General features: G+C 34.8%; 4 protein-coding genes and 1 long non-coding RNA gene across 10 annotated transcripts in view; 2 read left to right on the top strand and 3 right to left on the bottom strand.

Annotated features, from left to right (window-relative positions):
- Positions 1–4,863, bottom strand: part of Cad88C (cadherin 88C) — a 36,694-nt gene extending 31,831 nt beyond the window's left edge. For both annotated transcript variants that reach the window (XM_036378416.2, XM_036378415.2), the window contains exon 1: positions 3,866–4,863. The gene's annotated coding sequence lies outside the window, so the exon portion shown is untranslated. The remainder of the gene's footprint in view (positions 1–3,865) is intronic.
- Positions 4,864–13,276: 8,413 nt separating this feature from the next.
- On the top strand, positions 13,277–17,237 carry LOC106618976 (protein Cep78 homolog). The gene is made up of 7 exons (XM_014236933.3): positions 13,277–13,820; positions 13,893–14,080; positions 14,187–14,363; positions 14,438–14,612; positions 14,670–15,123; positions 15,186–15,558; positions 16,034–17,237. Exons 1-7 carry the CDS (start codon positions 13,544–13,546, stop codon positions 16,463–16,465), a joined length of 2,076 nt encoding a protein of 691 aa, XP_014092408.1. The 5' UTR covers positions 13,277–13,543; the 3' UTR covers positions 16,466–17,237.
- On the bottom strand, positions 16,889–17,901 carry His4r (Histone H4 replacement). Of its 4 annotated transcripts, none has more exons than XM_014236937.3 (4): positions 17,751–17,901; positions 17,530–17,641; positions 17,296–17,412; positions 16,889–17,237 (listed from the first exon to the last, which is right to left on the bottom strand). In XM_014236937.3, the coding sequence occupies exons 2-4, from the start codon at positions 17,590–17,592 to the stop codon at positions 17,106–17,108; spliced, it is 312 nt and encodes a 103-aa protein (XP_014092412.1). In that variant the 5' UTR covers positions 17,593–17,641; positions 17,751–17,901; the 3' UTR covers positions 16,889–17,105. The 4 variants fall into 4 exon arrangements, with proteins under 4 accessions (XP_014092412.1, XP_014092411.1, XP_036234306.1 ...); XM_014236936.3 differs by having other exon boundaries at positions 17,744–17,885; XM_036378413.2 differs by having other exon boundaries at positions 17,530–17,635; positions 17,751–17,880.
- A 544-nt stretch (positions 17,902–18,445) lies between these two features.
- On the top strand, positions 18,446–26,851 carry put (activin A receptor type 2 punt). 2 transcript variants are annotated; one of them, XM_036378408.2, is made up of 9 exons: positions 18,448–19,282; positions 21,410–21,589; positions 21,687–21,863; positions 24,255–24,403; positions 24,487–24,672; positions 24,739–25,078; positions 25,144–25,346; positions 25,415–25,507; positions 25,630–26,851. In XM_036378408.2, the coding sequence occupies exons 1-9, from the start codon at positions 19,192–19,194 to the stop codon at positions 25,807–25,809; spliced, it is 1,599 nt and encodes a 532-aa protein (XP_036234301.1). In that variant the 5' UTR covers positions 18,448–19,191; the 3' UTR covers positions 25,810–26,851. The 2 variants fall into 2 exon arrangements, with proteins under 2 accessions (XP_069961536.1, XP_036234301.1); XM_070105435.1 differs by lacking the exon at positions 25,415–25,507 and having other exon boundaries at positions 18,446–19,282.
- On the bottom strand, positions 19,582–20,087 carry LOC118683901 (uncharacterized). Its single transcript, XR_004979716.2, has 2 exons — positions 19,732–20,087; positions 19,582–19,675 (listed from the first exon to the last, which is right to left on the bottom strand). It is a non-coding gene; the product is annotated as an uncharacterized lncRNA (long non-coding RNA).
- Positions 26,852–27,535: the final 684 nt, after the last annotated feature.

The following is a 27,535-nucleotide window of genomic DNA, read 5'->3' on the forward strand; positions in this document are numbered from 1 at the left end:
TACATAAGTAAATATCACGAAAAAACATTTCTAAACAGCACTAAATGAAGAATAAGCGATATTATTAGCCTTAATTGTTTGCTAAAAGTCAATAAATTTTTCATGGTTTTACTATGAGGACATCGATGTGGACTTGAGATACAAGTTTTTAGATTAGGTTAGGTGTTTAAAAGTTGAAAGGGTCAAAGTCCAGTTTTGATAACAGTATTTGATAAAATTATTTCCATTTATTACAGTTTTGTAGGTATTAGCAAAAATACAAAAAAACCTTAAACATTTTTTTCTAATTGGTTGAGTAGTTACTGAACATGAGAGTTCATCTAGTAATGGGCGGTGCTAGTCCTTTTTTTCCAATTTTTAGCCTCCTTATGTTATCCTGACGTCTATATTTAACGTAATATTTATCGCTTCTGACTTTTTTTGTTGGAAAGTTATCGCATCTTTTGAATTTTTGAACATAACCTTAGTATGGATCCGAATTCATATATCATGCTATACCAAGAAATATTAATAATAAATGCTTCCAAAAAGTTTGGTTGATAAAATATTTTAGTAGTTTGTGAGATATAACGATAAAATGTTTGTATAAGCCAGTATTTAAATAAAACGAAATTAGTTCATAACTAATTTTATCCGACTTCAAGATAAACTTTCTAATCTGATTATCAAAATAACGTTTATTAAGATTAGTCAGACATGCATATATTTGAAGTTTCCGACCACTTTCCTTTCTATCATGCTGCTGGAAACCATGTTCCGAGAAAAAGTTCTATAATACCTTTAAGCGACATGTTACGCTTGGCTACAATAACAAATTACACACAATCATATTCGTACTCGTACAAATTGTAACGAAAAGCATAAACTCTAACGGAACGACCGACAGCGCCAGCGTTGGACTTGACTGTTGGCCGCTGAGGATGCTTTGTTGGCGGTTACGGAAATGCTAAAATGACAAAAGAGACGGCAATTTGATTCAAAAACACCTGCGGGAATTAACCTTTTACATACTTGCGTATATACTGAATACCTAAATGTTCGTATGTAAATAAAGCGGGTACATTATATAAATTAAACATTATCGCATTTATGAATAACTGATTGAGTGGCTCAAAGTGTTTAAATTGGGGTGAAATGAACTGTGCGCTTGGAACGGCCGGAAATGACGGCAGCGTCGACATCGGTGTCGTTGACGTTGTTGGTGGCGAAGTGATGCGTAAATCGCAGAAAATACATAGAAAACGCCACTTGCTAGTGCTGGAATTTTCGTTACAAATGAACATATTTTGTTAATAAGCTTGTATACAACAACAACCTAAACACTACTGGTTTTTGAATTTTGACTTTCTTGGCATCACTCATCGCACTAAATAATTGCTCATACAAGTATGTGTGGGTACATACATATGTATTATACATGTGTGTATATGAAATATGTGCTTGTAGATAATAACTCGCTTAATTTTTCCGTATTTTGAATGGTACATTTTTATTGCACATTGATTTTTGTGAAAATGTCAAAGTAAATGTCGGGTTTCACTTGATTATCCATTCATACGCATCAACATCACCAGATTATTAGATGCTTATGCAATTTTCATACAGGTTATCTCATTGCGATCAGTTCAATAAACTATGTATTATGCCTTTAATACAGGGTGGACCACAAATTGAAGTAAAAAGAAAATCAGGAACAAATTTTAAGTCTTAATTAATATACAAAAATAGGCACTGAATCATTTATTTACATCATTCATACATCCACAACTGAAAAGTTGAGCGTAAATCACCACGAAGTCTTGTGCATCTTTAGGAAACTTGCATTTCAGAGTTCCCAAATAATCAATGACGCCTATTTTTACGGTGTGCTAGACTTGTTTAGGTTTTTGGTCCAGCTATTATTATAAACACTGAACCATATCATATAGACAGATAGAGAAGGTGTCCTAATTCTTTAAAAGATACGTGTATAAATTTAACAGCTGTTAGACAGATATAAAATTTTGATTCAACAAATTTTGATATTTCGAAATATAAAAAATAATTTGGTATATTAATGAAATATTAATAAAAGTTTGCTTTGTGAGTTTTATACGGATTTTGTACCACGAAAGGGTTTCCTAAATTCCGTGCATGTCATTGATCTTCGAAGACGATGTCTCCAGTGAACGTTCAAAAGAGGTAGTTATGGGCAAAAACATCAAAAAAAGTTTAGACAATCGTAAAATGAAGTTTATCGACATAGATAATACTCTAAAGATAGCATAAGAAGACTATTTTGGACATATCGTTTGTGAATATTTGATTATCCGAAAGCCAAGAGGGTACTACGCGATAATACACCGTATCTCATATCAATGAAAACGATAATCAAATTGCTTTGAATTTCTTTGTATTTCTGTTGCATCCACCGTATCCTCAGACCTTAAGAAAACGCTTGCTGGAAAGAAATGAACAATGATGGGGAAATTGCCAAAAAATTTACAGATCTCCTAAACCACTACACCTATAATAACCATATTCGCTCAGAATAAATCGCTTAAGCACCACTACCGACTCTATAAAAAATGGAGGAAATCTGATGATACTCCATATTGAGTCAATATTACCCCCAACTCCCATATTAAATAGTATTATAATGATTTTCGTTATTCTTAAAAGTTTTATGTCCAATATGTCGTTCTGTGAGTATTATTTATATATAAAACTGCTTCAAAATATATTCGCGAATATACCTGAGTAATGTCAAAATTAATCAGCCCGTCCTCTTATCCCTAATATACTCTCTAAAATGATTTCCGTATTTCCACCTGTATTTAAACCGTTCAGGTTGGTTAAAATGTGTGATATTTTATTAAAACTTAATGGACAAGTTTTCTTAAACATTGTGGGGTTCAGCGCTGAATTAGAATGGATCTTGGTCTGAACCTCATACCTCTAATACAATGAATTCCGATGCTCTGGTTGACGTTTTCCACATCAACTCTATATATTAAATTTAGGCGCTTCGGTCTAAGTCTTTAAGTTTAAGTTTATAGCCTTCAATATATGTAAGTCAAGAATAAACAAATTTGATTGTAATTTATTCACGATTTTATCAATTAATTGATGTTTATATCCATGTTTCTTATGGAAGATTTTTTAATATAAAGTTTTGCCAGCACCTGAAGGAATTTCCTGGGCTTTGAAGTATAAAATGCTGGGTTACACCTCAACTTAGCCATTCCTTACTTGTTTCAATTAATTTGGATGAATAATCCTGAATTAAGACCAAAAGTGGAAATATTAACCAGATATTTGTGAATCCAGAGCTTTGAATACTATACGTTCAAATATGCATATCCCATCGTTACTCAAAATACTAAATTTATTTGATACTTGAGGAGTACAATATTCAAGCAATTTTTCCAAATTTGTTATAACATAATGAATATCAGAATCTAGCCAGCGCCGTTTCAATTCCAAAATGAAAATGGGATTAAAATGTAAAAACGCCGATTGTGCCTGGATATGTAACTTAAAATCCTAAGAACCTTCGATGTATTAGAAAAACCTTCGTTCAAACGCCTACTAAAGGTCTGTTGGTATGGACTGGTGTCTCGCCGTTGGCTGGAAGTAAAATACTCTATAATAAATAGTATTACATTTTATTATTTAAGTGTCTTAATTATTCAATAATGTGACTGTGCAAATTGGTGGTTTTCTGTAAATGTTTTACTGAGAATTTTAATGTCCATATGAAATTTCGAACACTTTTCGATGTCATTCATAACACACCATAAGTAAACCAGCAAATAATCATACGGATCACGTTACGAGAAGCAGGAAGCCACAAAATGATGTATTGTAATAACTTGAAACTTACCCTTTTAGTGTATCCATTAAGTTAAGGCTCAGTAATACATTCTTCCGTTAGTGCTTCCAGCCTTCCTTCCTTAATTTTGATATTTGTGAGTTGTGTTATTTCACTGCGTTGTGCTGGTGGGATTTCCAGTTTCATTAACAAAGTATTTACTTTATTTAAGTTATGTTCTAACTAATTTGTGGGTAGTCTTAAACTGAGAGCTTTCACATGTCTTTATTCATCAACACTAGAATTTGTGTTTTTTTTAAATTTTTGCGACACAAATCATGCTTTTATTGGTTTTAAGAGTTCAAGAACTCCGAAAATGAATTGATACACGGAGCGTGACATACGGGGTTATGGGAAGTTAAATGTACCATTATAATAGGGGTTTGCGGGTGTATTGTTATAACAGTACAGAGTGTTGGTATTTTTCACTTCACTTCGCTTCACTTATACGAATATAACAATACATATAGTTCATTCATAATTTTTTTATTTGGTTCTGATTTTCATTTCATTTGTACGTGTATCTGCGATTTTTTCACTCACGAATTTCCATTAGCTTACAGCAGGTTAAATATGTGTTTACACGATTTTTAACGCGTCGCCTGGTGTCTTACAAAAGGCACATCTTCATTTAATTGCCCTCTAATTATATGATACAATTGTATATTTAGCTAAACCTTGCTTGTGGTTATAATTCTTCACAATTCACAAACTCCTCACTTAAAGCAAATTGCTAACCAACTGAACACTTCAACTGCTCCATGACAACTGAAGTTCAAATTCAATTTGTTGTACATTGGTAAATGGGGCTCAAAATGTGGCCAATATAAAGCGGTTCAACTCCAACTAAAACTCTATCTCAAAGCGCTCAGCAATTTGTGCTGCCAGTGCCACCTCTTTTGCCGTATTCACGTGCAACGAGAGTGGTAAAGCTCGATAAAATTCATATCGCTTGACAACCTGCGTGCCGACGACACTTCAAACGGCACGCGTGCAATATTGCGCTGCGGCACATGGAGATACTGACGCAAGCCAAGCGTGAATTCTCATACAACCGAAGCAGAGCTGACTGAGTAAAACGGAGCCACCGGCACGTTGGTTGGGCTATATACTTGTAGGTACTTCCTCTCTTATTGAAATTTTACACAGTCACAAGTCTAGTTGTTGTCGGGTGTATTGCAATGTTTGTGGAGTATTGTTCGTGTTTGTTTATTTACATGAAAATAAAAACAATGACAGAAAGTCACCGGCAAACGAAAAGCCGGCTTTTATCCATTGGGGTTGGGGTTGCCTGCTTTATGGATGAGCTGATGACAGTGCTTGTAAAAGACCCGTTGTTTTGTACATATAGATTAAGTTGACCGAATTGAATAAATAGTGAGTGAGTTGATCCTTACATTTTGAGAATTCTACGCAACGCCGGTGTTCAATCAATGTTTCGATAAACAACATATGTACCTATATATATAGTTTGCAAAATGTTGCTATAGAGTATAATAGTTTTGTCCATCTAACGGTTGTTTGTATCATCTAAAAATAATCGAGTTAGATATAGGGTTATATATATATAAATGATCAGGATGACGAGACAAGTTGAACTCCGGTTGACTGTCTGTTCGCCGTCCGTCTGTCTGTCCGTCCGTCTAACTTGAGTTAAAGTTGAGATGTCGTAATGAAACTTGATACACGTATTCCTTGGCAAAAAAGAAAGGACGGGTTTGTAAAGTATCGGACTACTGCCACATCCACAAAACGCCATTAATCTAAAACCTATAAATTGTTATAACTAAGCCGCAAATTATGATACAAAACTGTAACTTGGTACAACGAATCGCAGTAATGAGAGGCACTTGCGCTTTGAAAATTAAAAAAAAATATGTGTGATTCCGCCCTCTAGTAGTTTGTGTTTAATGTATACATCTCGTAAACCATTCAAGCTATGTTTCCCAAATTTGCATAGGATAAATCATTCTGACATCTCTTGCGATGGCGTGAAATTAGCGAAATCAGATGATAACTACGCCAACTCCCCATATAACCGTTTTGCTAAAAGTTCGATAATTAAATATTACACCTGGGATGGTACAAGAAGCCTTTATAGGGTATCCAGCCCTAACATACGACTATTTTGACATTCCCATGTTACACTGCGAAATTGGACTGTAACCACGCCTACTTCCCATATAACATAACTTTTGATTCCATCTGACTTTTTCACATTCCAGTATACAAATCAAGCACCAATTAATGTATCGGGATAAAACATAACACGATTAGTATGGATTAGGTATGCCATCTCAGGTCAAACAATTTTCCAAATTGGATCATAACTATTCAAGTCCCCAGATACTAGAAATGTGGATCTCAGAGCCCATGGCTGACTTTTAACCGAAAATATTGATCAATGTGTGAGATAGATATTTGAAATTAGGACAGAATCCTTTCCTGATAATAGTATGCCTGTAGGTCAAAAATGGGTTGAATCGGATCAATTCCCTTAGCCCCTATATACCTAATGGAAAATTTTCGAACTTTCGGCTGACTTTATACCCCGTATATTGGTTAATATATGAGTTAACTTAATTAAATTGAGTGAGTATGTTATTCACCTAACGGTGCATCGCTGTGACTAAACTGGATAAAATAGAGTAAAAATTTGCACTAGCCGCCATATAACTAATATCATGATTTTCAAACATCCGATTGACTTTACTGCTTATACATTGTTGATGGTATGCGAGGTATCTTAACGAAACTCAAAAAGCATCTGTTTCTGTTAATAATACTAGGTGTGTTCAAAGGAAAATGTGAATTTGGATTTTTCGCGGGCTATGTACATTCGATGATCGATATTTTGTTTTTGTTATAATCGGACACATATGTTTATTAAATGCTTGCATTAGGAGCAATTTTTGATTAGTATTTTGTTTTTGACAACAGAAAAGGTTAGTCACGTTTTTATGTGATCTTTGATTTTTGACTCTTGAAAGAAATGGATCAAAGAATATGTATTAAATTTTTCGTCAAAATGGAATAAAGTACTCAAAGGCACTTGAAATATTGACTGTAGCTGAGTGGATCAACTTTGCCTCAAGAAACTGAATTGTTCTGAAAATTCAATTTCAGCCATTCAATTTTCTCCAATGTTTTGGGCATGAAACATGTGGCAGCGAAGTTTGTTCTGCATCACGATAATATACCAAATCACACATCGATGCTTATTTGTGATTTTTTGCCCAAAAACCAAACCGTAATCATGCCTCAACCCCCGTATTTACCAGATTTGGCTCCCTGCGACTTTTTCCTATTTCCACAATTGATGAGATCAAGTCAGAATCAAAGAAAGAGCTGATGGCTATACCGAAAAGCGTATTTCAGAAGTGCTTCGAGGAGAAGTGTCACAAGTGTATTATATCCGAGGGCGATTACTTTGAAGAGAACAAAATAAATATTGTTGAATAAATAAGAACTTTTCAAAAAATTTCAAAATTCACCTTTTTCTTTTTCGAGGTGTGTTTAAGTAATGCCAAAAATATATAAAATCGCTTCCTATCTCCGCTACCCCTAATAAAAGATTTTCACACTTCCGATTGGCTTTATACCGTATGTATCGGGCAATATGTAAGATATCTTAGCTAAATAAACTGAACGTATAATATTGGATACACTTTAGTTTAAGGTCAAATATATGTGAAATTGTGCGCTGAATATGAATGGAATTGGTCTAGTGAGCTTAATCTCATATCCATAATATCATCAATTCCGATCTTCTTGTTGACGTTTTGCACATCAACTCAATATATTAAATTTAGTCTTTTCAGTTAAGTTGATGTCAAATATATCTCAATTGAGGATGATTTAAATATAATTTTCGTTGAATAATGAATGTTTAATTCTTTCGCAACATTTCTTAATATAGATATTGCCCTGGATTTGATCCTTGCAAGGTGCAAGAGTATGAAATATTCGGTTAAACCAGATCTTAGCACTTTCTTACTAGTTTTTATATATTTTTTCTAAAAGCGGTTGCACTTCATTCAGTTTTAGAACTGGCTTAAATAGTAGGGGTCCCTACTCGATGGATAACGTCAAGAGTGGTAGGGCAATTGAAAGGAATCGCTTGGCCAAACATCTACCAGGTGTAACCACTGATTATAGTATATATCAATATTTTTTAAGTACTCGTTTTATCCTAATCTCGAGGCACTTTCTATGAATAATAGAAAATATAGATTTTGTTCTCTGTTTTGTTGAAAAAGGCTAACTATCGGAAAATTGCATTTTGTCAATAATAGAAGGATTAGGATTTTCAAATCCACCTATCTTTATTATACTCGATCTTTTGGGAATCTACTAGTTCTAAGCCAACTATCAACGGCCACGAATATAGATCTATGTATAATATAAGTACAAATAAGGTGTTTCTAGTAGAATGTTGGTTAATTTTAAAGGCAATATGAGGTAAGCATATGAATATGTAAGAATTACACCCTATTTTATTGATTATATATATGTATATGATAACGAAAACTGTTTGATAAACTTTTAGGTTTCAAAATTAATATGTTGCTTTTCATATTCATTTCATTTTGTTTTGAATTAAATATTTTATTGCATTAGATTTGTCGAACGCAATGAATTCTTTTTACGCCCGTTGAGGTGGTATATACCTATATATCTTCCATGTATAACGTATAATATTATATTAAACAAAACGTTTCTGCTTGCCACTAATTAACTGCAGGTTCAAATATATCTCTATTGCAGTTTTCTCCCCTTTCATCATATAAAGGGTCAACGCCTAGACCTTTACGTCTCGTTATTACTTTGTTGTATGAAACTTATTGTAGTTTATCTTAACAAAATCATCGACACCGATACTAATTAAGACTTCAAATTCATTGTTGAATCACTTTGGTAGTTAGAATTACAGATCTGTCTTAACCAACAAAGTTATAAATTTTTTTTCAGCGTAAAATTTGCTTCAGAGACACGGCTCTAAACACATTGGAAGACTCCTCTTTCGATTATACGCGGCCAAAATCGCTTAAGTTGTTAAAGCGAAATTCAAAACGATGACACTCTTCAAGGTATTATTTACCGATATTTTTAGGGGTTTACTTGCACATGTAAAGCCTAACTATTCTCATTAGCACCACAAGAATTCCATCCAGCACCTGCGTTATGGTTCTGCTTCGAAGCTCAAGAACAATTGTGAAGTGATGCATATGTGTATGTCTGTATGAACATCGTATACGTCTATAATGTTTATGCGTGTCACCTTTTACAAATTCATAATTCCAGTTAAGGTCATCATTTTCATATGTGGACCGAGAACAATACTAGTCCAGTGTTACACAATTCAAAGTTCATGGAATTACATATATAATACATATATGTATTTATATATGAATAGGCATGCAGAGTGAATGTGTGTACTTGAGCCAAATAATGTGACACGCTCCCATGTGTTACTAGTGCTGTAGGCCGTCGGGTTCATGAGCTCGGTATATTGTCACACATGCCTGCGGACACTGTGAGCGAAGTCAGTCTGGATTCTTGCATGAAAATGTATGTTTTTTTTTAACTTTATAACAGTAAACAACTAAAAACAAATAAACGGTTAAAATAGTCGTCGTAAGGTGTTGATTTTCGTAAATTAGCGCAGTGGAAAATTATGAATTTTTCTTATGGTAAATTGTTTTATTATTCAGTTATGGAACTTGTTTTTCATAACCGTAAAAATACATAAATGTACTTGCTTCACTTCATGTCCAAATGTGAATAATTAGTTAACGGTTTTCTTAACAAAACTTGTACCGCCAGCACATTGCTAGTATAAATCCATTTAAACAGATGAGAGCAGTCACAACTCCCAATGGAGCATATACATAATTTGTCGGCAGAATGTTTTCATTGAAAGTGTTAAAATCAGTGAGTTGAAGCTTGAATTATTATAAACCTAGCATCAAGAAAGAGTTTCGTATTAATGCACATGTCAACATCGGGATCCCACAGTCCATAGTTAAGAACTATATGAGGATGTGGACGGTTTTTACCATACTTTACTTTACAAAACGTATTCAAAATTTCAAAATCATGGAGAAGTACTGAAAATTGTAATAGTAGGCGTTCTATGGGAAAAGATCGTAGCTCCTGTTCACATTGTGTTCGAAGGACGTATTGGAAATATCTATTTCGAAATCAAACTGGCCAAGTAGCTTGTGAGATGTCAAATTTCACGAAAAAGTGAATAGTGTCATGCCCATTGTCAATGCTTTGAACTGATTCACAGGCTGCTTTTCTTTTGTCTTATCTTGACATAACATAAGAACGCGGTCAGAATATAATACCACTTTTTATTACAGTTATGTCCTAAGTGTCAAGTGTTATACTTATGTATGAGGGCGATGCGATAAGTAACTTGACCTCACCGTCCGATAGCGCCACTATCACAATTTGCTATAAATATAGATGGCGATTGTCAATTTTAATCGAATCTTTCTGTTGGTTAACCGATTTTTTGTTTTGGGAAGGAAAATAGCGCATTGAAATAATCCTTTGCCTTCGAATGCCGCGTTTGTTCATTTCGAAAAACAAACATAACCATAAGGCCACTTCACAGTAGTTTAACGCTGTTTCAGCAAAATTTGAAGGAGTTTCTGCGTCCTTCCTGACCGTAGACGAAACGTGGACCCACCAGTACCAATCAGATAACAATAAGTAATTTAAGACAGTTTTGTTTTATTGAACTCACAAACGGATTTACTTATTCGAAATATTACTAAACCATTATATTAGGCGTAGTAAAAAGAAATCGATTATTTTTTTAGTAGATGGCGTTATTTATCTGTATCTCGCGTTGTATAAGTCCGATCGGGTTCGGCTAGATGGCGTAAGAAAGATGACATTTCGTACTAAAAAAGTATTTCTGACAGTTTTGTGATTGGTTGATTCAATTTTGTTTAAGCGCGTGTCAAAGGTGGACACCAGCAAAAAAAAAAGCTATATTTTACAGCTTTTCTTCGATAAGGGCGAAAACGCAAGACAGGCGGCTGAAAATGTGACTAGTGTTTATGGTCCTGATACTGTAACCGCCAATCAAGCGTAATTTTGGTTTCATTGATTCCGTTCCGGTAATTTCGATGTCAAAGATGCACCACGCTCTGGAAAATCAATTATTGATCAAATCGATCAAATAATCGAAATCGCCGAGTTCAAACATCGATTACGATGAACAGAACCTAAACTTTGCCCAAAAAAACGTTTGGAATCATTTGAATAAGGCTGGATACGAAAAGTAATAATTAAAGTATTCAATTTCATGCAAAAATAATGGATTTCTTTTTACTACACCTAATATGTACTGAACACACCTCGTAGGAAAAGGTGAATTTTGAATTTTTTTGAAAAGTACTTATTTATTCATCAATATCTATTTTGTCTATTCCAAAGTAATCGCCCTCGGATATAATACACTTGTGCCACTTCTCCTCGAAGCACTTCTGAAATGCGCTTTTCGGTATGGCCATCAGCTCTTTCTTCGATCCTGACTTGAGGCAAAACGCTTTCCATTCATTGTTTTCTTCAGTTTTGGGAATAAAAAAAGTCGCAGGGAGCAAAATCTGGTGAATACGATGGTTGAGGCATGATTACGGTTTGGTGTTTGGGCAAAAAATCACAAATAAGCATTGATATGTGATTTGGTGCATTATCGTGATGCATAACAAACTTCGCTGCTACATGTTTCATGCCCAAAACATTGGAGAAAATTGAATGGCATGAGCCGATTGATATGCCAACATTTTCTGCAACTTCCCTAATAGTGATTCGACGATTTTCAATAACGATTTTATTCACTGTTTCGATGTTTTCTGCGCTTGTTGTAAAAGTTGTACAACCACTTATAAACACCGACTGCCACAGTCAACATTTCAATTGCCTTGGAGCACTTTATTCCATTTTTTACGCAAAACTTAATTCAAATTCGTTGATTGCAACAATTTCCTACACATTTTCGGTAATAAACGATATGCAATATTATACGTTTACTATCTTTTAACTTACATATTGACCCATACATGTATATGGTAAGAAGCCAACTGCAATTTTGAAATTCCTATACTCTCTATATATGAGGATATAAAGATATATATTATATCTTCTGCACGTTCCGCGTAATTCTTGATATTTAGATAATGTATAAGAGTTTTTTTTTCGCAAGAGCGCACTGGACACGCACATCATTGATAACTTTAATGTTATCAAATTTTGTTCCGGAAGTGATCTAAACTATCACTACTTGAATCACTCTGTCGTCCAGGAATTAACTTCAATTGCTGTTCATCGGATTCTCATAGAAATAAAAACCATTTTATAAATCCAGCTGCTGGTAGTAACTAAGAAAGTTTTGGGTATCTGTCGCCAGGTGGGTAGGTAGGGTATCCGTAAGCTCCGTGCGAGACTGGGCTATTTAAGGGCCCCCAGCCAGGTTGATCTTCGGTACGGGTTTCATGACACCTTGATCCAGCCCTTTACACACCTTCTACCATAGTAAGACCTCCCATATGAATGCTGCACTATTGAAGAGTACCGAACACCCTATAGGAAGCCTGACCTTAGCTAGATACCTCACTACTGCAACAGGGGCGAACTGCTGCCAGCTCGTCCTTACCTACGTCGTGAAACTGTGGTATCTATTCCCAGTCGGCACGCTCGTGGATGGTTTAGCGGAGGATTTTTGCCAACCATCTGTCGCTAACACAGGAGAGTTTTTTAGATCCCGCCCTTACATAACAGCAATTCAAACTTTTTGAACTCAAAAGTTTTGGTATTTTCCATTCGAATTCTAAAATCTGTTAAGTGACTTTATTTTAATTATTGATTAAGGGGTTTCGAGAAAATCAGTCAAACGTCTCATAGATTTTAAAACAAGTTCAAAGACGAAGGTATCTAATATAGACATAAAGAAGTCTGAGAATTCGGCTCTCTCCAATTTTTCCCTATATGAATCAGGCTATGGCATGGGTTATTAGAAGTGACCGAAAAATTCTTACTTCAACTGTATTTAGCGCGCAAAAAATCCTAAAAAAGCAATAAGAAGCTTTGTGATTATTTCTAAGCTTTAGTATTGTTGAACTGTGTTATTGTAAGGGCTTACACATAGAGGATACAATGGTTGTGAGCAAACTGATATTAGATATATAAATTTTAATGTATGTGAATACATACATACACCTATGTATTTACAATAGTTCAATCTGGACCTTGAGGACTTAGCATTACCAATTAAATTCTTTTAAAACCAATTTTAATTTTATGTTCGAAATAATTTAAATTTGTATAAAGGTTGAGCTGTCAAGTTTTCGAAAAACAATAGCATCTCTAGATATACAAATAAAAATAGTAAACTTAAAAATTTTAATCAGACAAAAAAAAATAGAAAAATCATAAAAACCACAATTTTTTAATCAATCAATTCAAAAATTTCAAAATTATTTAGATTTTTTTTCATTCTACCCTTTTTATTAAAAAAAACTGTCAAACTTTTTAACTCCCTCCCTCCCGATAATATCCGTCCGTCGCACGAATCTCACTCGTAAGCAAAAATCAAAAGAAAAAATCGTAATCCAGGATTAAAAAGAACAACATCAAAGCAACAACAAAGGTAAAATAAGTCAAACTTGAATAATGCAGAAGAACTTGGAATTACGTGACGTGTGCAGTTTGACATCGACGAAGAAATTTAATCGCTGTCGTTCCTTTCACTTCCGGTATTTGGAGCTCTGTCGGTCGAAGAATCTGACTCCTTTGCCAGATATTCGTACTAAAAACAATGCAACATCCATGTTAGATTTTTTTGGTGAAAAATTAGGTGTTACCGATTGGTTACTCATCATAGAAGCTCTTTACTACGATCAAGTACTCCAAACGCTTAGCATCCGCTTACGCAAGACCCTGGGCTCGGGTGAGTGTACCAGCTTAACAGCTTTCGTATATCCATTTTTTTTATATTTATTTTACATATGAGTATTGACAGTGTTGGAGCATTTAGATACGGAAAAGAAGGCACGGCTCTTTAAGCAGAAGCCGGTGATCTGTACTAAGTTTGTTTTTTCTGGTATCGTAGAGGCGGTCTCAAATTGTATTGAGTTCAATAAGAATTTAAGAATTCTAAATCTCGAAGGTTTGCCACTCAATGATAAATACGTGGAATCTATAGCTAAGGTATGTGACTTACACAAGGTGATCCGATCTGTATGTTTTGCTTTCTAAAGCGTATCTTTGAATTTAACTTGAAAATACATTATTGTTTCAATCGACGACTTCGCAGGCTCTGTCTTCAAATGAAAGCCTAAAGGAAATAAGTTTTCAGCGTTCGAATATTTATGATAAAGGTTGTGAGGCTATATGCAATACAATAAAATATCTGGAAAATGTAGAGAAGTTAAATTTATCTGAATGTGAGCTATCAACAAAGGGTGCTGAACACGTGGCCGATATGATTAAGGTACGAAAATTTCGAAGTGGTCGTTTCGTCAACCAAATCTTTTACCTCGAGGCTTTCGACTTTTTCTTTTGCAGATACAAAAGATCAGCCGCTACACGGAGGGTTGGCAAAAATCGCTACGCTATCGGGATGTTGATCCGGACTCTATACCTGGATTGCGTTCGATTGCATTGGCGCGTAATCCGCAAATCGGTGATGATGGTGTAAAAGCAATTGTAGAAATATTAAAGGAGGATGTATGGGTAAAAGGTGATTGACCAATATTGCTATCGAAATATTTTTGACGATTTTTGCTTTTCCGTGTAGTTATCGATATGGAGAATTGTGGTCTGACTGATCGTGCCGCAAACTTGATCTTGGATTGTCTCGAGGTCAACAACTACATTATTGATTTCAATGTACGTGGAAATGCTGGTATCAGTAAATTCCTGCAACGTAACATTCGTGAGCAACTAGGGAAGGAGGATGAGGATATGAAGATGCTAGAAGGTCACATGCAACAGAGCGCAGGTGGCAATGGGCCCAATTCGCAGTCCAAAAAGAATCGCGTCACATTGGCACAGCTTAAAGAGCAACTAAAAACACTCGAGGAACAATTGGCGTTTGAGCGTGTGCTACGTAAAAAGGCTGAGCAGTTGAATGAAAAACTCAACCAACAGATAATTGCATACGAGAACCAAATGGAGGATGAAGCAAATGCTCGTATACCTGAAGGATACGTTGTTGTGAAAAATGAATCACTGCAGTCTATTATCAAAGAGTCAGTGCATGCATGCATCAATGTTGATAAGGTTCATAATATAATTTGTTGTATATTTGCAGACGCAATGATTTCCAGAAGTTGGCCAGCAGCGTGTGCCACAATAACTCACCGCGCAATAATAACAGGCGATCCAAGCAGATGAACGCATTGCAAATGCAAACTTCGCACATGTCGCTGCGAGAAAGCCATAGTGCGAGTATCTTGTCCCCAGGCGATGACACTTCCTGCCATGGCAATGCTGTTGATAGCGCAAAGAACGTGCAGATACATCGGGAAATGCCATCACCTACTTCGACTGTAAAGGAGATGCCCCGGAAGGCGCTTAAAGTGCGCAAAGTAAAAAGTGAAATGAAGTACGTGGAACCAACTCCAAAAGATTCCTCCAAAAAGAAGGAATCTAAATCGGATCATGAGTTCGCCAATGAGACTGATGTAAGTAGGCAATTCCAGAAGCAAATCTATGATATTTTAGCTACATATTTGCTATAATATTGTTTGTAATATTATATATTCCTCTTATAATTTTATTGTTATATTTATTTATGTATTTATCACACTTCAGTAAGTTAAACCATTTCTTATTAACCTTTTAACAAAAAATATTAATAAACGCGAATAATTTATGCTGAAACTAAAGAAAAATTTGAATATTAAGGAATTATAAATGTATTTTCGTACTTATGGATACGTATTTGGATTTTAATCATTTGTTAAAAATATTTTTACATAACGAAATACGCTTTGATAGAGACTTTATAGAGTATATGATTAAATAAATTAACAACTCGGATATTAAGATCTTTATTCAGTTGCGTGTTACTAATTTAACAACATACACATTTTTTAAACAACATTATACTTTGTGTGCAAAAAGTTATATTCAAAAGGTTATTTTTATTTATTGCAGTTTCAACTTACTGCGGTGCACTTCGAGACGAATATCGGCGATTCGGCAGCGAACAAATTGTCTCCGATGATGCTACCAATGCCAGGTGTTTCTTCGTCACTGCTAACACAATTAACGGCGCGCATTGACAAGAAGCCGTTGAATAATGTTGGTGGCTGCTCCATTCCCAGCAGCAGTCGCAATATCTTTTGTAATAAAATTGAAATGGACGATTTGTCCATATCCACATCTCGCAGTCAAACCAGCGATGGCTGTTCCAGCGATTCGGACACATTGCGTAACAGTGTCGCAGATTTTCAACCGTTAAAAGTGTTCATACGGCGCAACAAGTCGTTGACGTCGCAACAGCAATTGCAACATGGTCAAGGCGAGGGTTTGACTATGGACATTAAGTCGCCTCGTACACTCTTTATGGGACTGTGCGATGATTGACGAGGTAAAAATTGTGTGGAAAAGAAGAACGCAAGAAAGCTCAGAAAATTATGTGGACGTTTTTATTTTATTTGTTGAATTTAGTATTTTTTCTTTTAAAGATGTCTCCGAGAAGTATATTAAGGCCTCTTACTCCTCATTCCTTCTTCCTAGTTTTTTCTTAGGAAGTATTGTGAAGAGGTTTGTGTATCAAATATTGTAAAATCACACTACAAAATTCTCTGTAGCGTCCGAAATATATTTTCGTATATTTTTTCTTGCTTACAGCAGTTCTTGTGTAATCCTTTTCTCAATTTTGTGTATACGCATATGTATATATTTTGTATATTATGTTGCAATAAATAAACGTTTATAAAAAGTCGTAGACAATTATTAAAAACTATACAATATACCATATTAACCGTAAGCATAAATTCATACATATATGATACCGTAGTTGCATTTTGGAACTCCGTGCATTAATTTATTAAACTGAACTAATTTTTTTCTCTTCAGTAAATGGAATAGTAATGTATTTCACTTAAAAAGTGCATTTTGTTTGATACTAGCAAGAACAATTTATCATTTAAATTCAAATTTATAGCTATTATTTCATAGTTGGAAATTGGTAACCATTACATTCAGTGTCTTGTTAAAATATTTAACCGCCAAAACCGTACAGGGTGCGACCTTGGCGTTTCAAGGCGTATACAACATCCATAGCGGTGACCGTTTTACGCTTGGCGTGTTCGGTGTAGGTGACGGCGTCACGAATTACATTTTCCAAAAACACCTGCAATTAATGTCCTTTTGCAATTACAATACAATCTTAGACTGAGCGATATTTTTACCTTCAATACACCACGCGTTTCTTCATAAATCAATCCAGAAATACGTTTTACACCACCACGACGAGCCAAACGGCGAATGGCCGGTTTTGTGATACCTTGGATGTTATCACGTAGCACCTGCAGAAGCGAAGAAATTCATATGTAAACAGTAGTCAGCTCTAACTTCGAATTTCACAACTATCACCCTATAACTACAGCACAAATCGACGAATTCAACCCAGCAACATTACTTACCTTACGATGGCGTTTTGCGCCTCCTTTTCCTAAACCTTTACCACCTTTTCCGCGTCCAGTCATTTCGTTATAGTTTTAGTTGAATATGTCTCTTAAATAATATTAGCTGTAACTGTAATAATAATGTTTACATATAATTTTAATATTTTGTATCCGCTAATTTCACTTTTTAATATTTAATAATTAATATAAAAAAATTTATAAAAATTCAAACCTTTCACCTTTCATACACTGCTTTGTCTTTTCACAAATGGCGATGTTAATGTTTTCGTTTCGTTGTGTGCCTTTTCGTCACCGCAGGCTCGTGTACGAAAAGGACAACAAATATTTTTTGTGCGCATCATTTCTGGCACGAAGGCAAGGTTGTATACAAAAAGTTTCACTATTTGAAGATACATAGATAGCATGCAATGCACCTCTGGTCTAAAATTGTTTTCTCTAGGATTATTAAATGTTATTTTAATTAAATTTTCCAACCCTTTGATCAATATTAATAATTTCCAATGGAGCTGTGAATACTTACCAGGAAAACGATTTTCTATAACTCACTGTGACATTATTAAGCTGCGCCATCTACAATTTAGTAGTAACAACAACAGAAATGTATTCGTTTGCATCTGCAATGATTTGTACATTGAAACAGTCAGGCAGATGTATTAAGTAATAAAGAGTGTAAAGATTTCGATTGAAATAACTGATATGGTTTCTAGAAGTTAAAATTGGGTAGTAGACTTTATACGAAATGTGAGTAACTCTGCTGTTCCGATCAAAATAAAAACAAAATACACAGTCTATCCTACTTTACCTCTTGCAACATAGTTTGTCGGCGACTACCAGTCGGGCTGTGAAACACTCTTTTTCACTTCCTCGCACGGTGTCAAAGGGAGTGCATTATGTGTTCTCAGTGAGTACAGATTAAATGCAGAAAGAAAAGTCAAAATGACAGCAAAATAACTACGTTCCAGCGAAAAGATTCAGCAACACAAACCTTGTTTGAGCAATATAATACGGGAAAATTTGAGTTAATAGAACATATTGCTTACGAATTAAGTGAAGAAAGTGAAATTCATAAGTGATTTACAAAATGTAAAATGTTTCATATAAAATAATTCTATGGCTCTTTTAGAATAAGATCGCAAAACTTCATGTGCTTGAATATATCGCAACTGTTAAAGAGGTCATTAGTGAGCGAGTGTAAAAGTTATTCTGATACTATATTCTTTTTTAATAATAATTCGACTTCCGCACCGCCTACATAATAGTGATAAAAGATATACTTATTAATTATTTTCGCGAAAATAAAATTAAAATCTCTAAAAAATTACCATACAAAAAGCAACAAGCATCGATACTTGAAGTAGTAAATAGATAAATATAAGCTGAGAAGTAACGTATACACAATGTTTGGAATTGTGCAAAGCCAAAAAGGATAATATTTCATCATTGGGCATTAATACACATAATTTTAATATTCTTCAAAATATTTGAAAATAATATTCTGTAGTAGTTTTTAGTTAAATGAATTTCCATTTATAAATTGTCGATAATACGGTAATAAAAGTGTGGTCCTTAATTTGTCTTGACAACGACCTTCCATGTGGCAGCATAGTGACGATTAATTGACGATTATCTGGAGATTAAGTGCTATTCCAAAAATTTAAAATGATCAAAATCAAAGCCCTATACCGTACGCAGCCCTTTTGGCAGCAAACAACAATGACGCTGCTTCTACTCTACCCTATTTTGATAACAAGTAAGTAAGCTTATTTTGTATTCTAATAATCTCATATTTATGTAAATTATTTATTTGATGCAATGCCTACCACTCGGGCTACTGACATTAAAATTAGTTTGAGTAAATGTATAGTTTTGGTTCCCAACTAAAGAGGACATTTATTTTTTAAATCGTATTATTTTTACGCGTAGATTAAAAATCCGTAAACGGAAAGTGAATTTTTTAATATTTCTATATATTTTTATTTTTTCAATCAAAAAATAAATACAAAAAAAAACTGTTTTTTATAAATATGCATTAAAAATAAAAAATTGTGATACATTTAAATTAATAGGTTTATTTTTTTCTTTGTAAAAATCACATATTGTTCAAGTTTTTTGGTGTATTTACTTCTCTTCTTCATAAACGTTTCTGAAAATTTATAAATGTTAGTGCACTTTTATTGTGATATTAATAATTACACATACTCTGCATCGTGATGAAAATTATCATCGAGGTTGAGAGCAGCGAGCAAGGAGTTTGACGCGGTTGAATTATGAACACCGCGGTTTTGGACCGATCAGGGTTATTTTTTTGAAGCGCGGCCGAAGGACGCCAGTGTGGAAAGGAGTTCGACGATCTCCGATAGTCGTCCATACCATCAGATCGCGGCGCAAAAGAAATTGTGACTTACATTTCTTCAGTATATTTTTTTCATAAGAAAATGTTTAACACGCTAAACTGATAATTACAGCTAAGTTATCTGAATTCTACAGAATTTTTCCGCTACAACAACAACAACTAAGTGACTTGAATATGTGATATGTGCAAAGTGTATTAAATAAATTTTGAAAAATATACATGAATTATTGAAAAAATTCATTTTCCGCTCACGGATTTGTAATCTACACGTAAAAATAAGACGATTAAAAATAATTCGTTTTTTTTTTTTTGTTTTTTTTTTTTTCTTCTTTAAAAACATAACTAACCTCCGCAAAGAGAAATTCGGGCTACTCGTGGCGTTTTACAATGGGCACTACATGCCTAAGAAGCACCTGTTTATCATGGTCATATAGACCTTATGCCGCGGTACAATTTATGTCTATCTATCTATATATCTATCGACTTCTTAAAGGATTATAAATACTAACCGCCTTCTTGAGTCTTCATATTTTTTCATGTATGTGTATACATCTGCATACAATATCCCAAAAGTAATTTTTATCATCTTGAAGGTCGAGGCAACGAATAACAGATAATACTTAAAAAAGTAACACTTTATTTTGTTGTTAATTTGTATTCTTAATACCGAATTATATACGATCCCAACAACAAAGAGTGTTTAAAAGTATTTTTTAATACGTGTGTAATATTTCTATAAAGATATCCCTACTATTTGCGGTGTTCTTTCCTCTTTTTTATATATTAAGCTTTAAACCAGTTTGCAATTTGTACTTGAAACAAACCGCCTATTCATCACTGCACGCCACATTGATATGCCTTGTCATCATATTATACTCTACAACAGGGGTTGTATCCTTACCATAGCTAACAGAGTATTCCTTGCTCGGTTCAAATTACCCGCACACTATTTTGTGCGAAGAAACGTATAGTGAATTGCTAGATGCATTGCCTAGTTAGCGCAGCGCTGCAGCTGGGGACAGGTGGTATTCGTCAGTGACTGTGGATCATACGATATGCCTACAAAGTGAAAATTGCGTAGTTGCGCCAAGTTGTTTCCCGCTAAATTCAACACGAAAATGCAAACTTTCCATAACGGAAATGAAAGGCCAACCATACTTACTAGTTAATACTCCCACTGAGAACTTTGCACGTATTATATAGATACATACATATGTTTTAAGTACATACATAGCAGTTAGGCATACTTGTTTGGTTTTGTTGTTATTCGAGTACTTGATTGAAATGAAAGCCATGACCATACTTCTTTTCGCTTTTTATGTCGGTTTGGTATTATCCTGTTTACTTTCCATTTTATCTTTGTTCCTTCTTCTTTCGGCTATCGTTTGATCTGTTGGCTTTACTATTTTTAAGATTTCTCTATTATTTTTTTGCATATTGTAATTGTACATACCTATAAGTGCATAGTATATAGTCCTATATTGTGTGATTTAATAAATTTATTATGTTGTGTTTGTGTTGCAGATTTTACAGGTTGGACACAAGCCGCCGTTTTGCCTGATGGCCATAGAATTGACTGTGAACATTTTGATGAAAGGAATTGTACTACGGAGGGTGATTGCGCGATCAAAGTAGAGCACTGTAAGGTGGAGTCGGAGAAGACATCCAGTTGTTATGTGCTATGGACCATTGATAGGGACACAGGTATATTTATGCTGTTACATGTTGCGAATAAGCCAAAGGGTTTTATCCCCGTATTCATTCCTATTTGTATCTCTATGATCCAATTTTTTTATTGTAGGTGAAACCAAAATTAAAATGAAGGGTTGCTTCACTGATATGCATGAATGCAATCAAACGGAATGTATTACCAGCATGGAGCCGCGTCAAAATAAATTATACTTTTGCTGTTGCAAGGGCTCCATGTGTAATAGGGAGCACAAATGGATTCCTACCACCACCGAGGCCACAACTCAAGGTAAAATAACATTGTTTTAAGGCCACGCATTAAAAAAATGCAGATTTCAAATTCAATAGCTGAATTGGTTAATATATCTCAATGTTATGCATATCATGTGGCCATTTAATGACTCGTTAATTCGAATCCTGGTCGAAGCAAAAATCTGAAATTCTTTGTTTTATAATAATGCCATATGTACCATAAACTAGTGTCATCCGGAGACTGTTTACAATAAGTAGAGGGAGCTTAAAATACGTCAAAGGGAATTAGCAAAAATTATGAGAGGCCCAACTAATGCCGACTTTATCTGCCCATAAACACTTTTTTATCCTCTGAACAGGGTATATTAAGTTTGTAACACCGGGAAGGAAACGTCAGAGACCTTATAAAATATACACATACAAATCATCAAGTTAACGTTTTTTCTTGTTTTCCTTATTGTGTCGTTCTCGCCTTTTTTTCAAATGCATAACAGCTTCTTATTAGTTCAAAGCAGATGCAAAACTTTCTGGTTTAATTATAAAATTTTAAGGAAAATATGTGGTATTGGTGTACGAGTATGTACATATTTTAATTATTAAATTCCGTTAGAAATAATTTCAATATTTTAATTAATCCAGAAATTTTTAATTATGTTGTATTTAACACTATTATAAGATATTATTTGAATTCTTCTTCTTGATAATCGATTTAATCAACAAGTCGCGTTTAATTTAAAATATTAAACCTTGAAGTATAACTATAATCATCTCGTCACACTGTTTAACAGCGTGAACTGTCTTTAGCTTAAGTGACGATTGCCTTTGTTGCCGTATATACATACATACATACCATATATCCATACTTAGATGCACATCTGTACAACTGTAAATACACAAATGCAAAACGCTATGATTCTGATGCTGTTGCTCATCCGCTGAAGTGTTTAAATCTGTCCGTAGGTGGGGTAGTAAAAGCAACAGAAAGAATTACAACGATAACAACAACCACAAAAGCCACAATAGTCGTGGCACGTGTGCTTGTTCGAACGCGCGAATTGCGAGTTATGAGTTGCTCTGATAGAGCGCCATACAGTGTTTACCCCAATTTTTACTTTGTTTTGCTTTGCTACTTTGTATCGTTTGGGGTTCCTGCTTCTGCTTTTCGGTTGCTGAATGCTATGTGAAACTGCTTGTTTGCTGGTGCAGCTAATATTGTCGTGGCGCATTGGCATCGCATCGCATCGTTGATGTGGTGTCGTTGTAGCGCAACGCAACACCCTCAACTACCAGCCACCTATGCCGAGTTAACGAACTCGGCAATAAAAAAAACGAGTAAGTATAACAAAACGGTCACATAGCAATGGATCCAGCAGCAAAACTCGCTTCCAGTTGCATGCTTCTCGGTTGTTCGGGCAGAGCTCTGTTACTCTGTTAGTTGCAACTTGGGGCATGCATGTGCTGTTGCAGTTTAATGCGTTGCGTTGAGTGTTGCTTTTTATTTTTTGCCCATTTTTTCCGTATTTTGTTGTTTCTTCATTTTTTCCTTTTTTCATTAATATTTTTTTATACAAATATTAAAAAATGCTTGATACGGGGGCGAACTCCGTATTTTAGTTTTCCCTGTTGCAAGGCCTTTTTGTGTTCACTTTTCACTTGGAGCACGTTCGGGTGTTTCGTGACCATTTTTACGTTCTGTATGTTGTTCGTGTGGATTTATGTGTGTATTTATGCGCTTATGATTGAGTGTGTGAACGAGCTGTTTCTAAAATTAGGGGAGAACTTTCATTTTTGTATGCTTTTTTTGGATTTACATACATATGTACATACAAAGACATACACCACCCTTCTCCATTTGGCCACTTGAGCAGTTGTTCACCTGTGGTGTTCTGCTGTCCTCAAGAAAAAGTCTAACAAAATTTTGTTTGCTTTTTAATTGTTGCTGGGACACGTGAATGTACATACATACTTATGTATATGTATATATTATATGTAAGTTATTAAGAAGTTTTTAGTTTAGGATTTCAGAAAGCCTTAAAATGTGCGCTTTAAAAGTAATTTAAACATAAGTCTATGTGAAGAATCAGGTAATATCTTAATGTGTTAGACAAGTTGGCCCGAGACCAGCACCTTTAGGGGTCTATAATTATTTTTTTTAAGTTCTGGTCAAATGGAAGTAACTTAATCCACGCCCCCAAGGGTAATTCGACAATATTCCTCAAAGTTATGGGGCGGATAGAAGATGATATTCTTTTAACAGTTTTTAGGGATAACCTGTTGAATGAGAGGTAAACTAATTGTCATCGAAGTTAGCTAAAGTTGTGCCAAGGAAACGAACTGTTTCGACGCAAAATACTTATATATTATTTCGTCAAAGGACAACTTCTTAAATACTTATGTATAAAATGAATGCTTCTCTTTTTCTATATAGTACCGAAGGAAAAAACAACGGATAATACGAACGTAATTTACGTAGTAGTTTGTGCAGTTGTGTTCGTTTGTTTAGCGCTTTTGTTGGCACCATTCGCATTTTGCTACTACCGCAAGCGCAAACCGAGCAATTTCAACGAAATACCAACGGTGAGTTGACTTTGACGCAATCTTGTTCATTGCACTTGTTTATTTATTTATTTATTTTGCTCGTAACAATTTATATTTCGCAGAATGAAACGGAAGCTACAAATGCTTCGCCATTGCTCAACAACCGGCCTATACATCTATTGGAGCTGAAGGCTAGCGGGCGTTTCGGTGACGTGTGGCAGGGTAAGCTGCATAGCCAAGATGTGGCCGTTAAGATATTTCGTATGCAGGAGAAGGAGTCTTGGAATACCGAAGTGGATATTTATAAGGTAGATTTTGGTGAAATGCTAAAATACGAAATTCATTAATATTTTGAATATTTTAACTTGTTACAGCTACCACGCATGCGGCATCCAAATATCTTAGAGTTTCTTGGTTGCGAAAAGCACACAGAGAAAGTGCAATTGGAATACTGGCTCATCTCCGTGTATCACCCAAACGGTTCACTATGTAATTACTTGAAATCGCATACACTTACTTGGCTGGAGCTGTGCAAAATCGCTGAATCCATGTCGCAAGGTTTAATGCATTTGCATGAGGAAATACCGGCCGGCAAGACGGACGGTCTAAAGCCATCCATAGCGCATCGCGATTTCAAGTCCACAAATGTGCTTCTGAAGGGCGACTTGACGGCGTGCATTGCTGACTTCGGCTTGGCTATGGTATTTCAACCTGGTAAGTGCAAAAGTGCTAGTCTTCGTATTTTTATTTTGAATATTCGCAATTCGTGTTTGTTGTAGGCAAACCGTGCGGCGAAACTCATGGTCAAGTTGGCACACGCCGCTACATGGCTCCCGAGGTGCTGGAGGGCGCCATCAATTTCAATCGTGATGCATTTCTGCGCATCGACGTATACGCGTGCGGTTTGGTATTGTGGGAGATGGTGTCGCGCTGCACCGCTGTGGGACCTGTTGGCGACTACATGTTGCCATTTGAAGCTGAGGTAAATGATAGGGTTATGTAATTAGAATATATGCCATAATATCGCATTGTGCATGTTCTTCACTTTAGCTTGGACTGCGTCCTACTTTGGATGAGATACAAGATACTGTAGTCACAAAGAAATTGAGACCGCGCTTGCTGAACACATGGCGAACGCATGTTGTAAGTAAAGCCCTAGCCAAGCATGTTTGAGCTGCAAGCTCCAGAATTATTTTTATTACCGAAAATATTGACGATTAAATGTAGTTGTTGTGCTCATATTGCGTTTTATTGTACTTTTGCAGGGCCTCAACATCTTCTGTGACACCATGGAAGAGTGCTGGGATCACGATGCTGAAGCACGTCTCTCCTCATCGTGTGTCATGGAGCGCTTCGCACAATTATGCAAATACACGGCAACGCCATTGCTAATTGAAAATAACACAAATTGCGAGGAAGAGCGTTTGACAGCTAATTGCTTATAGGAAAGGTATTAAATCACTTCGTTAGCGCTGAAGTGATTGCCAGATCATGAGAACAACTTACGATTCAATACATAACGTTAAGGCGATGAAAATTAAGCTGAGAGGTAACCGGTATACGTCATATCCGCATATACCATATGTATATTTAAACATATATAACGTTTAATAACCGTTACATTTTAAAGTGTACATTTGATAGTTTTACGTTCAACAAATAGTACGATAAGAAGTAGCGTAAAAGCTGGCTGGCAAGTTAAAGTATGTTGATAGTTAAGTTGTATAGACGACCATGCAATACACAAACACACACATACATTCACAACCATAAACATTTACCAAAATACAAAAATAGAAAATGTTAAAAAATTATGCTGAAAGTGCAAAAAACAAAAAAATGATTTTATAAGGATTATGTAACTCATAAAACACACACTCTAATTAGAAACAACACGTCTGACTCATCTGTTAAACAATAAAGAAATCATATTATTGTTATTGAAACCTTTTTAAGATCATTAAAGTTAGTTTATTGCTTTTAATGTGTACTCACTTCATGCTACAGACACAATTCAGTTACGTGCAACCTTACAGACACCTGCATACTGCATATGCACCATATATATTTGACAATTTTATCTTGTTTAATCTATATTAAATATTATTTCTGTACCTTCTGTTATCAGTTATGTAACTTCATTCATCCCCATATATTCGTACTCTGTACTGCCATTTGTTTCCGCACATAAACCATGCATACATACCTACATTTGTTGTTTGCGAGCACATTTTATTTTCTTCCAACAAAATAATTTTACTGTTAAGCTACGAAATAAGTCTAATGCAAGTCATAATATTTTACAAAAAATGCATAAAGTGATTTTGTACCCCAAACAAAATTTAATTAATGTAATTTTATTTTTAATTTTTAGAAATGTATGCGCGAGTTTGTCTAGACTTCCTCAAAATTTTGTTGAATTTCTGATGAACTTGCGCATGCATAACTAAGGGGTTTCTGTGGAAATAAACGTTATTTTTAATTTAATTTGAGTTTTATTTGTTTATCTGCTAACAATGTAGTTTTTTTATTTCATTTAGCTGTTTTTTTATATCATTATTAACATAACCTAGTTTTTGTCGTTGTTGAATTTGGCAACTTTTCTGTGCCAATAAATAATAAACATATTTTATAAGCAGCCCTGAACTTACTTATGACTAATATGTTTTTGATGATTACAATTGACGTGATTGAATAATAAGCAGTTATTGTGAACTGTATGTTGAAAATTAGTTTGATATAAAATATTCGTTGCTTCATCGTTAAATACGAAGTGGTTCCATAGTTCAGCAAGTGATCACCAAGTAATTGTATTCATTGAGAACTCTCCTCAATACTTAGCGAAATTTAGATCAAATACCATCCGCAAAGTCATCTAAGCTTTACTTCATTAGTTCCCTACCTTTAAACGCCCTCACTTAGATACATGCATATATACATAAATTACTTACTTATGTGAATTAGTTAACTTAAGTGCTTAACAGAAAAGACGACGTGCATAATCGTACAAACGCTACGATGTATATACATACTTATACGCTATTTATAAAAATAAATCAATATTTTGACGATGAATGAGCGATGATTATTCTCAACAGTACAATATTCACCTGAAAAGTTTTCAAATTAAAGTTTCTGTTTAACAAGAACAACAAAGTTAATAAATAATAT

The sequence above is a fragment of the Bactrocera oleae genome, chromosome 2, assembly GCF_042242935.1.
Source record: "Bactrocera oleae isolate idBacOlea1 chromosome 2, idBacOlea1, whole genome shotgun sequence".
In the NCBI taxonomy this organism is placed as follows: domain Eukaryota; kingdom Metazoa; phylum Arthropoda; class Insecta; order Diptera; family Tephritidae; genus Bactrocera; species Bactrocera oleae.

Excerpts from the sequence above, each read along its gene's own strand:
- His4r (XM_014236937.3), bottom strand. The coding sequence starts at position 17,592 with ATGACTGGACGCGGAAAAGGTGGTAAAGGTTTAGGAAAAGGAGGCGCA. Across the intron at positions 17,413-17,529 it reads GCGCAAAACGCCATCGTAAG|GTGCTACGTGATAACATCCA; the intron begins GTAAGTAATGTT and ends TCGCTTCTGCAG. Across the intron at positions 17,238-17,295 it reads AAACGCGTGGTGTATTGAAG|GTGTTTTTGGAAAATGTAAT; the intron begins GTAAAAATATCG and ends CATTAATTGCAG.
- LOC106618976 (XM_014236933.3), top strand. The coding sequence starts at position 13,544 with ATGCAGAAGAACTTGGAATTACGTGACGTGTGCAGTTTGACATCGACG. Across the intron at positions 14,364-14,437 it reads ACGTGGCCGATATGATTAAG|ATACAAAAGATCAGCCGCTA; the intron begins GTACGAAAATTT and ends TTTCTTTTGCAG. Across the intron at positions 14,613-14,669 it reads GGAGGATGTATGGGTAAAAG|TTATCGATATGGAGAATTGT; the intron begins GTGATTGACCAA and ends TTTTCCGTGTAG.
- put (XM_036378408.2), top strand. The coding sequence starts at position 19,192 with ATGATCAAAATCAAAGCCCTATACCGTACGCAGCCCTTTTGGCAGCAA. Across the intron at positions 21,864-24,254 it reads CACCGAGGCCACAACTCAAG|TACCGAAGGAAAAAACAACG; the intron begins GTAAAATAACAT and ends TTTTCTATATAG. Across the intron at positions 24,404-24,486 it reads ATTTCAACGAAATACCAACG|AATGAAACGGAAGCTACAAA; the intron begins GTGAGTTGACTT and ends TATATTTCGCAG.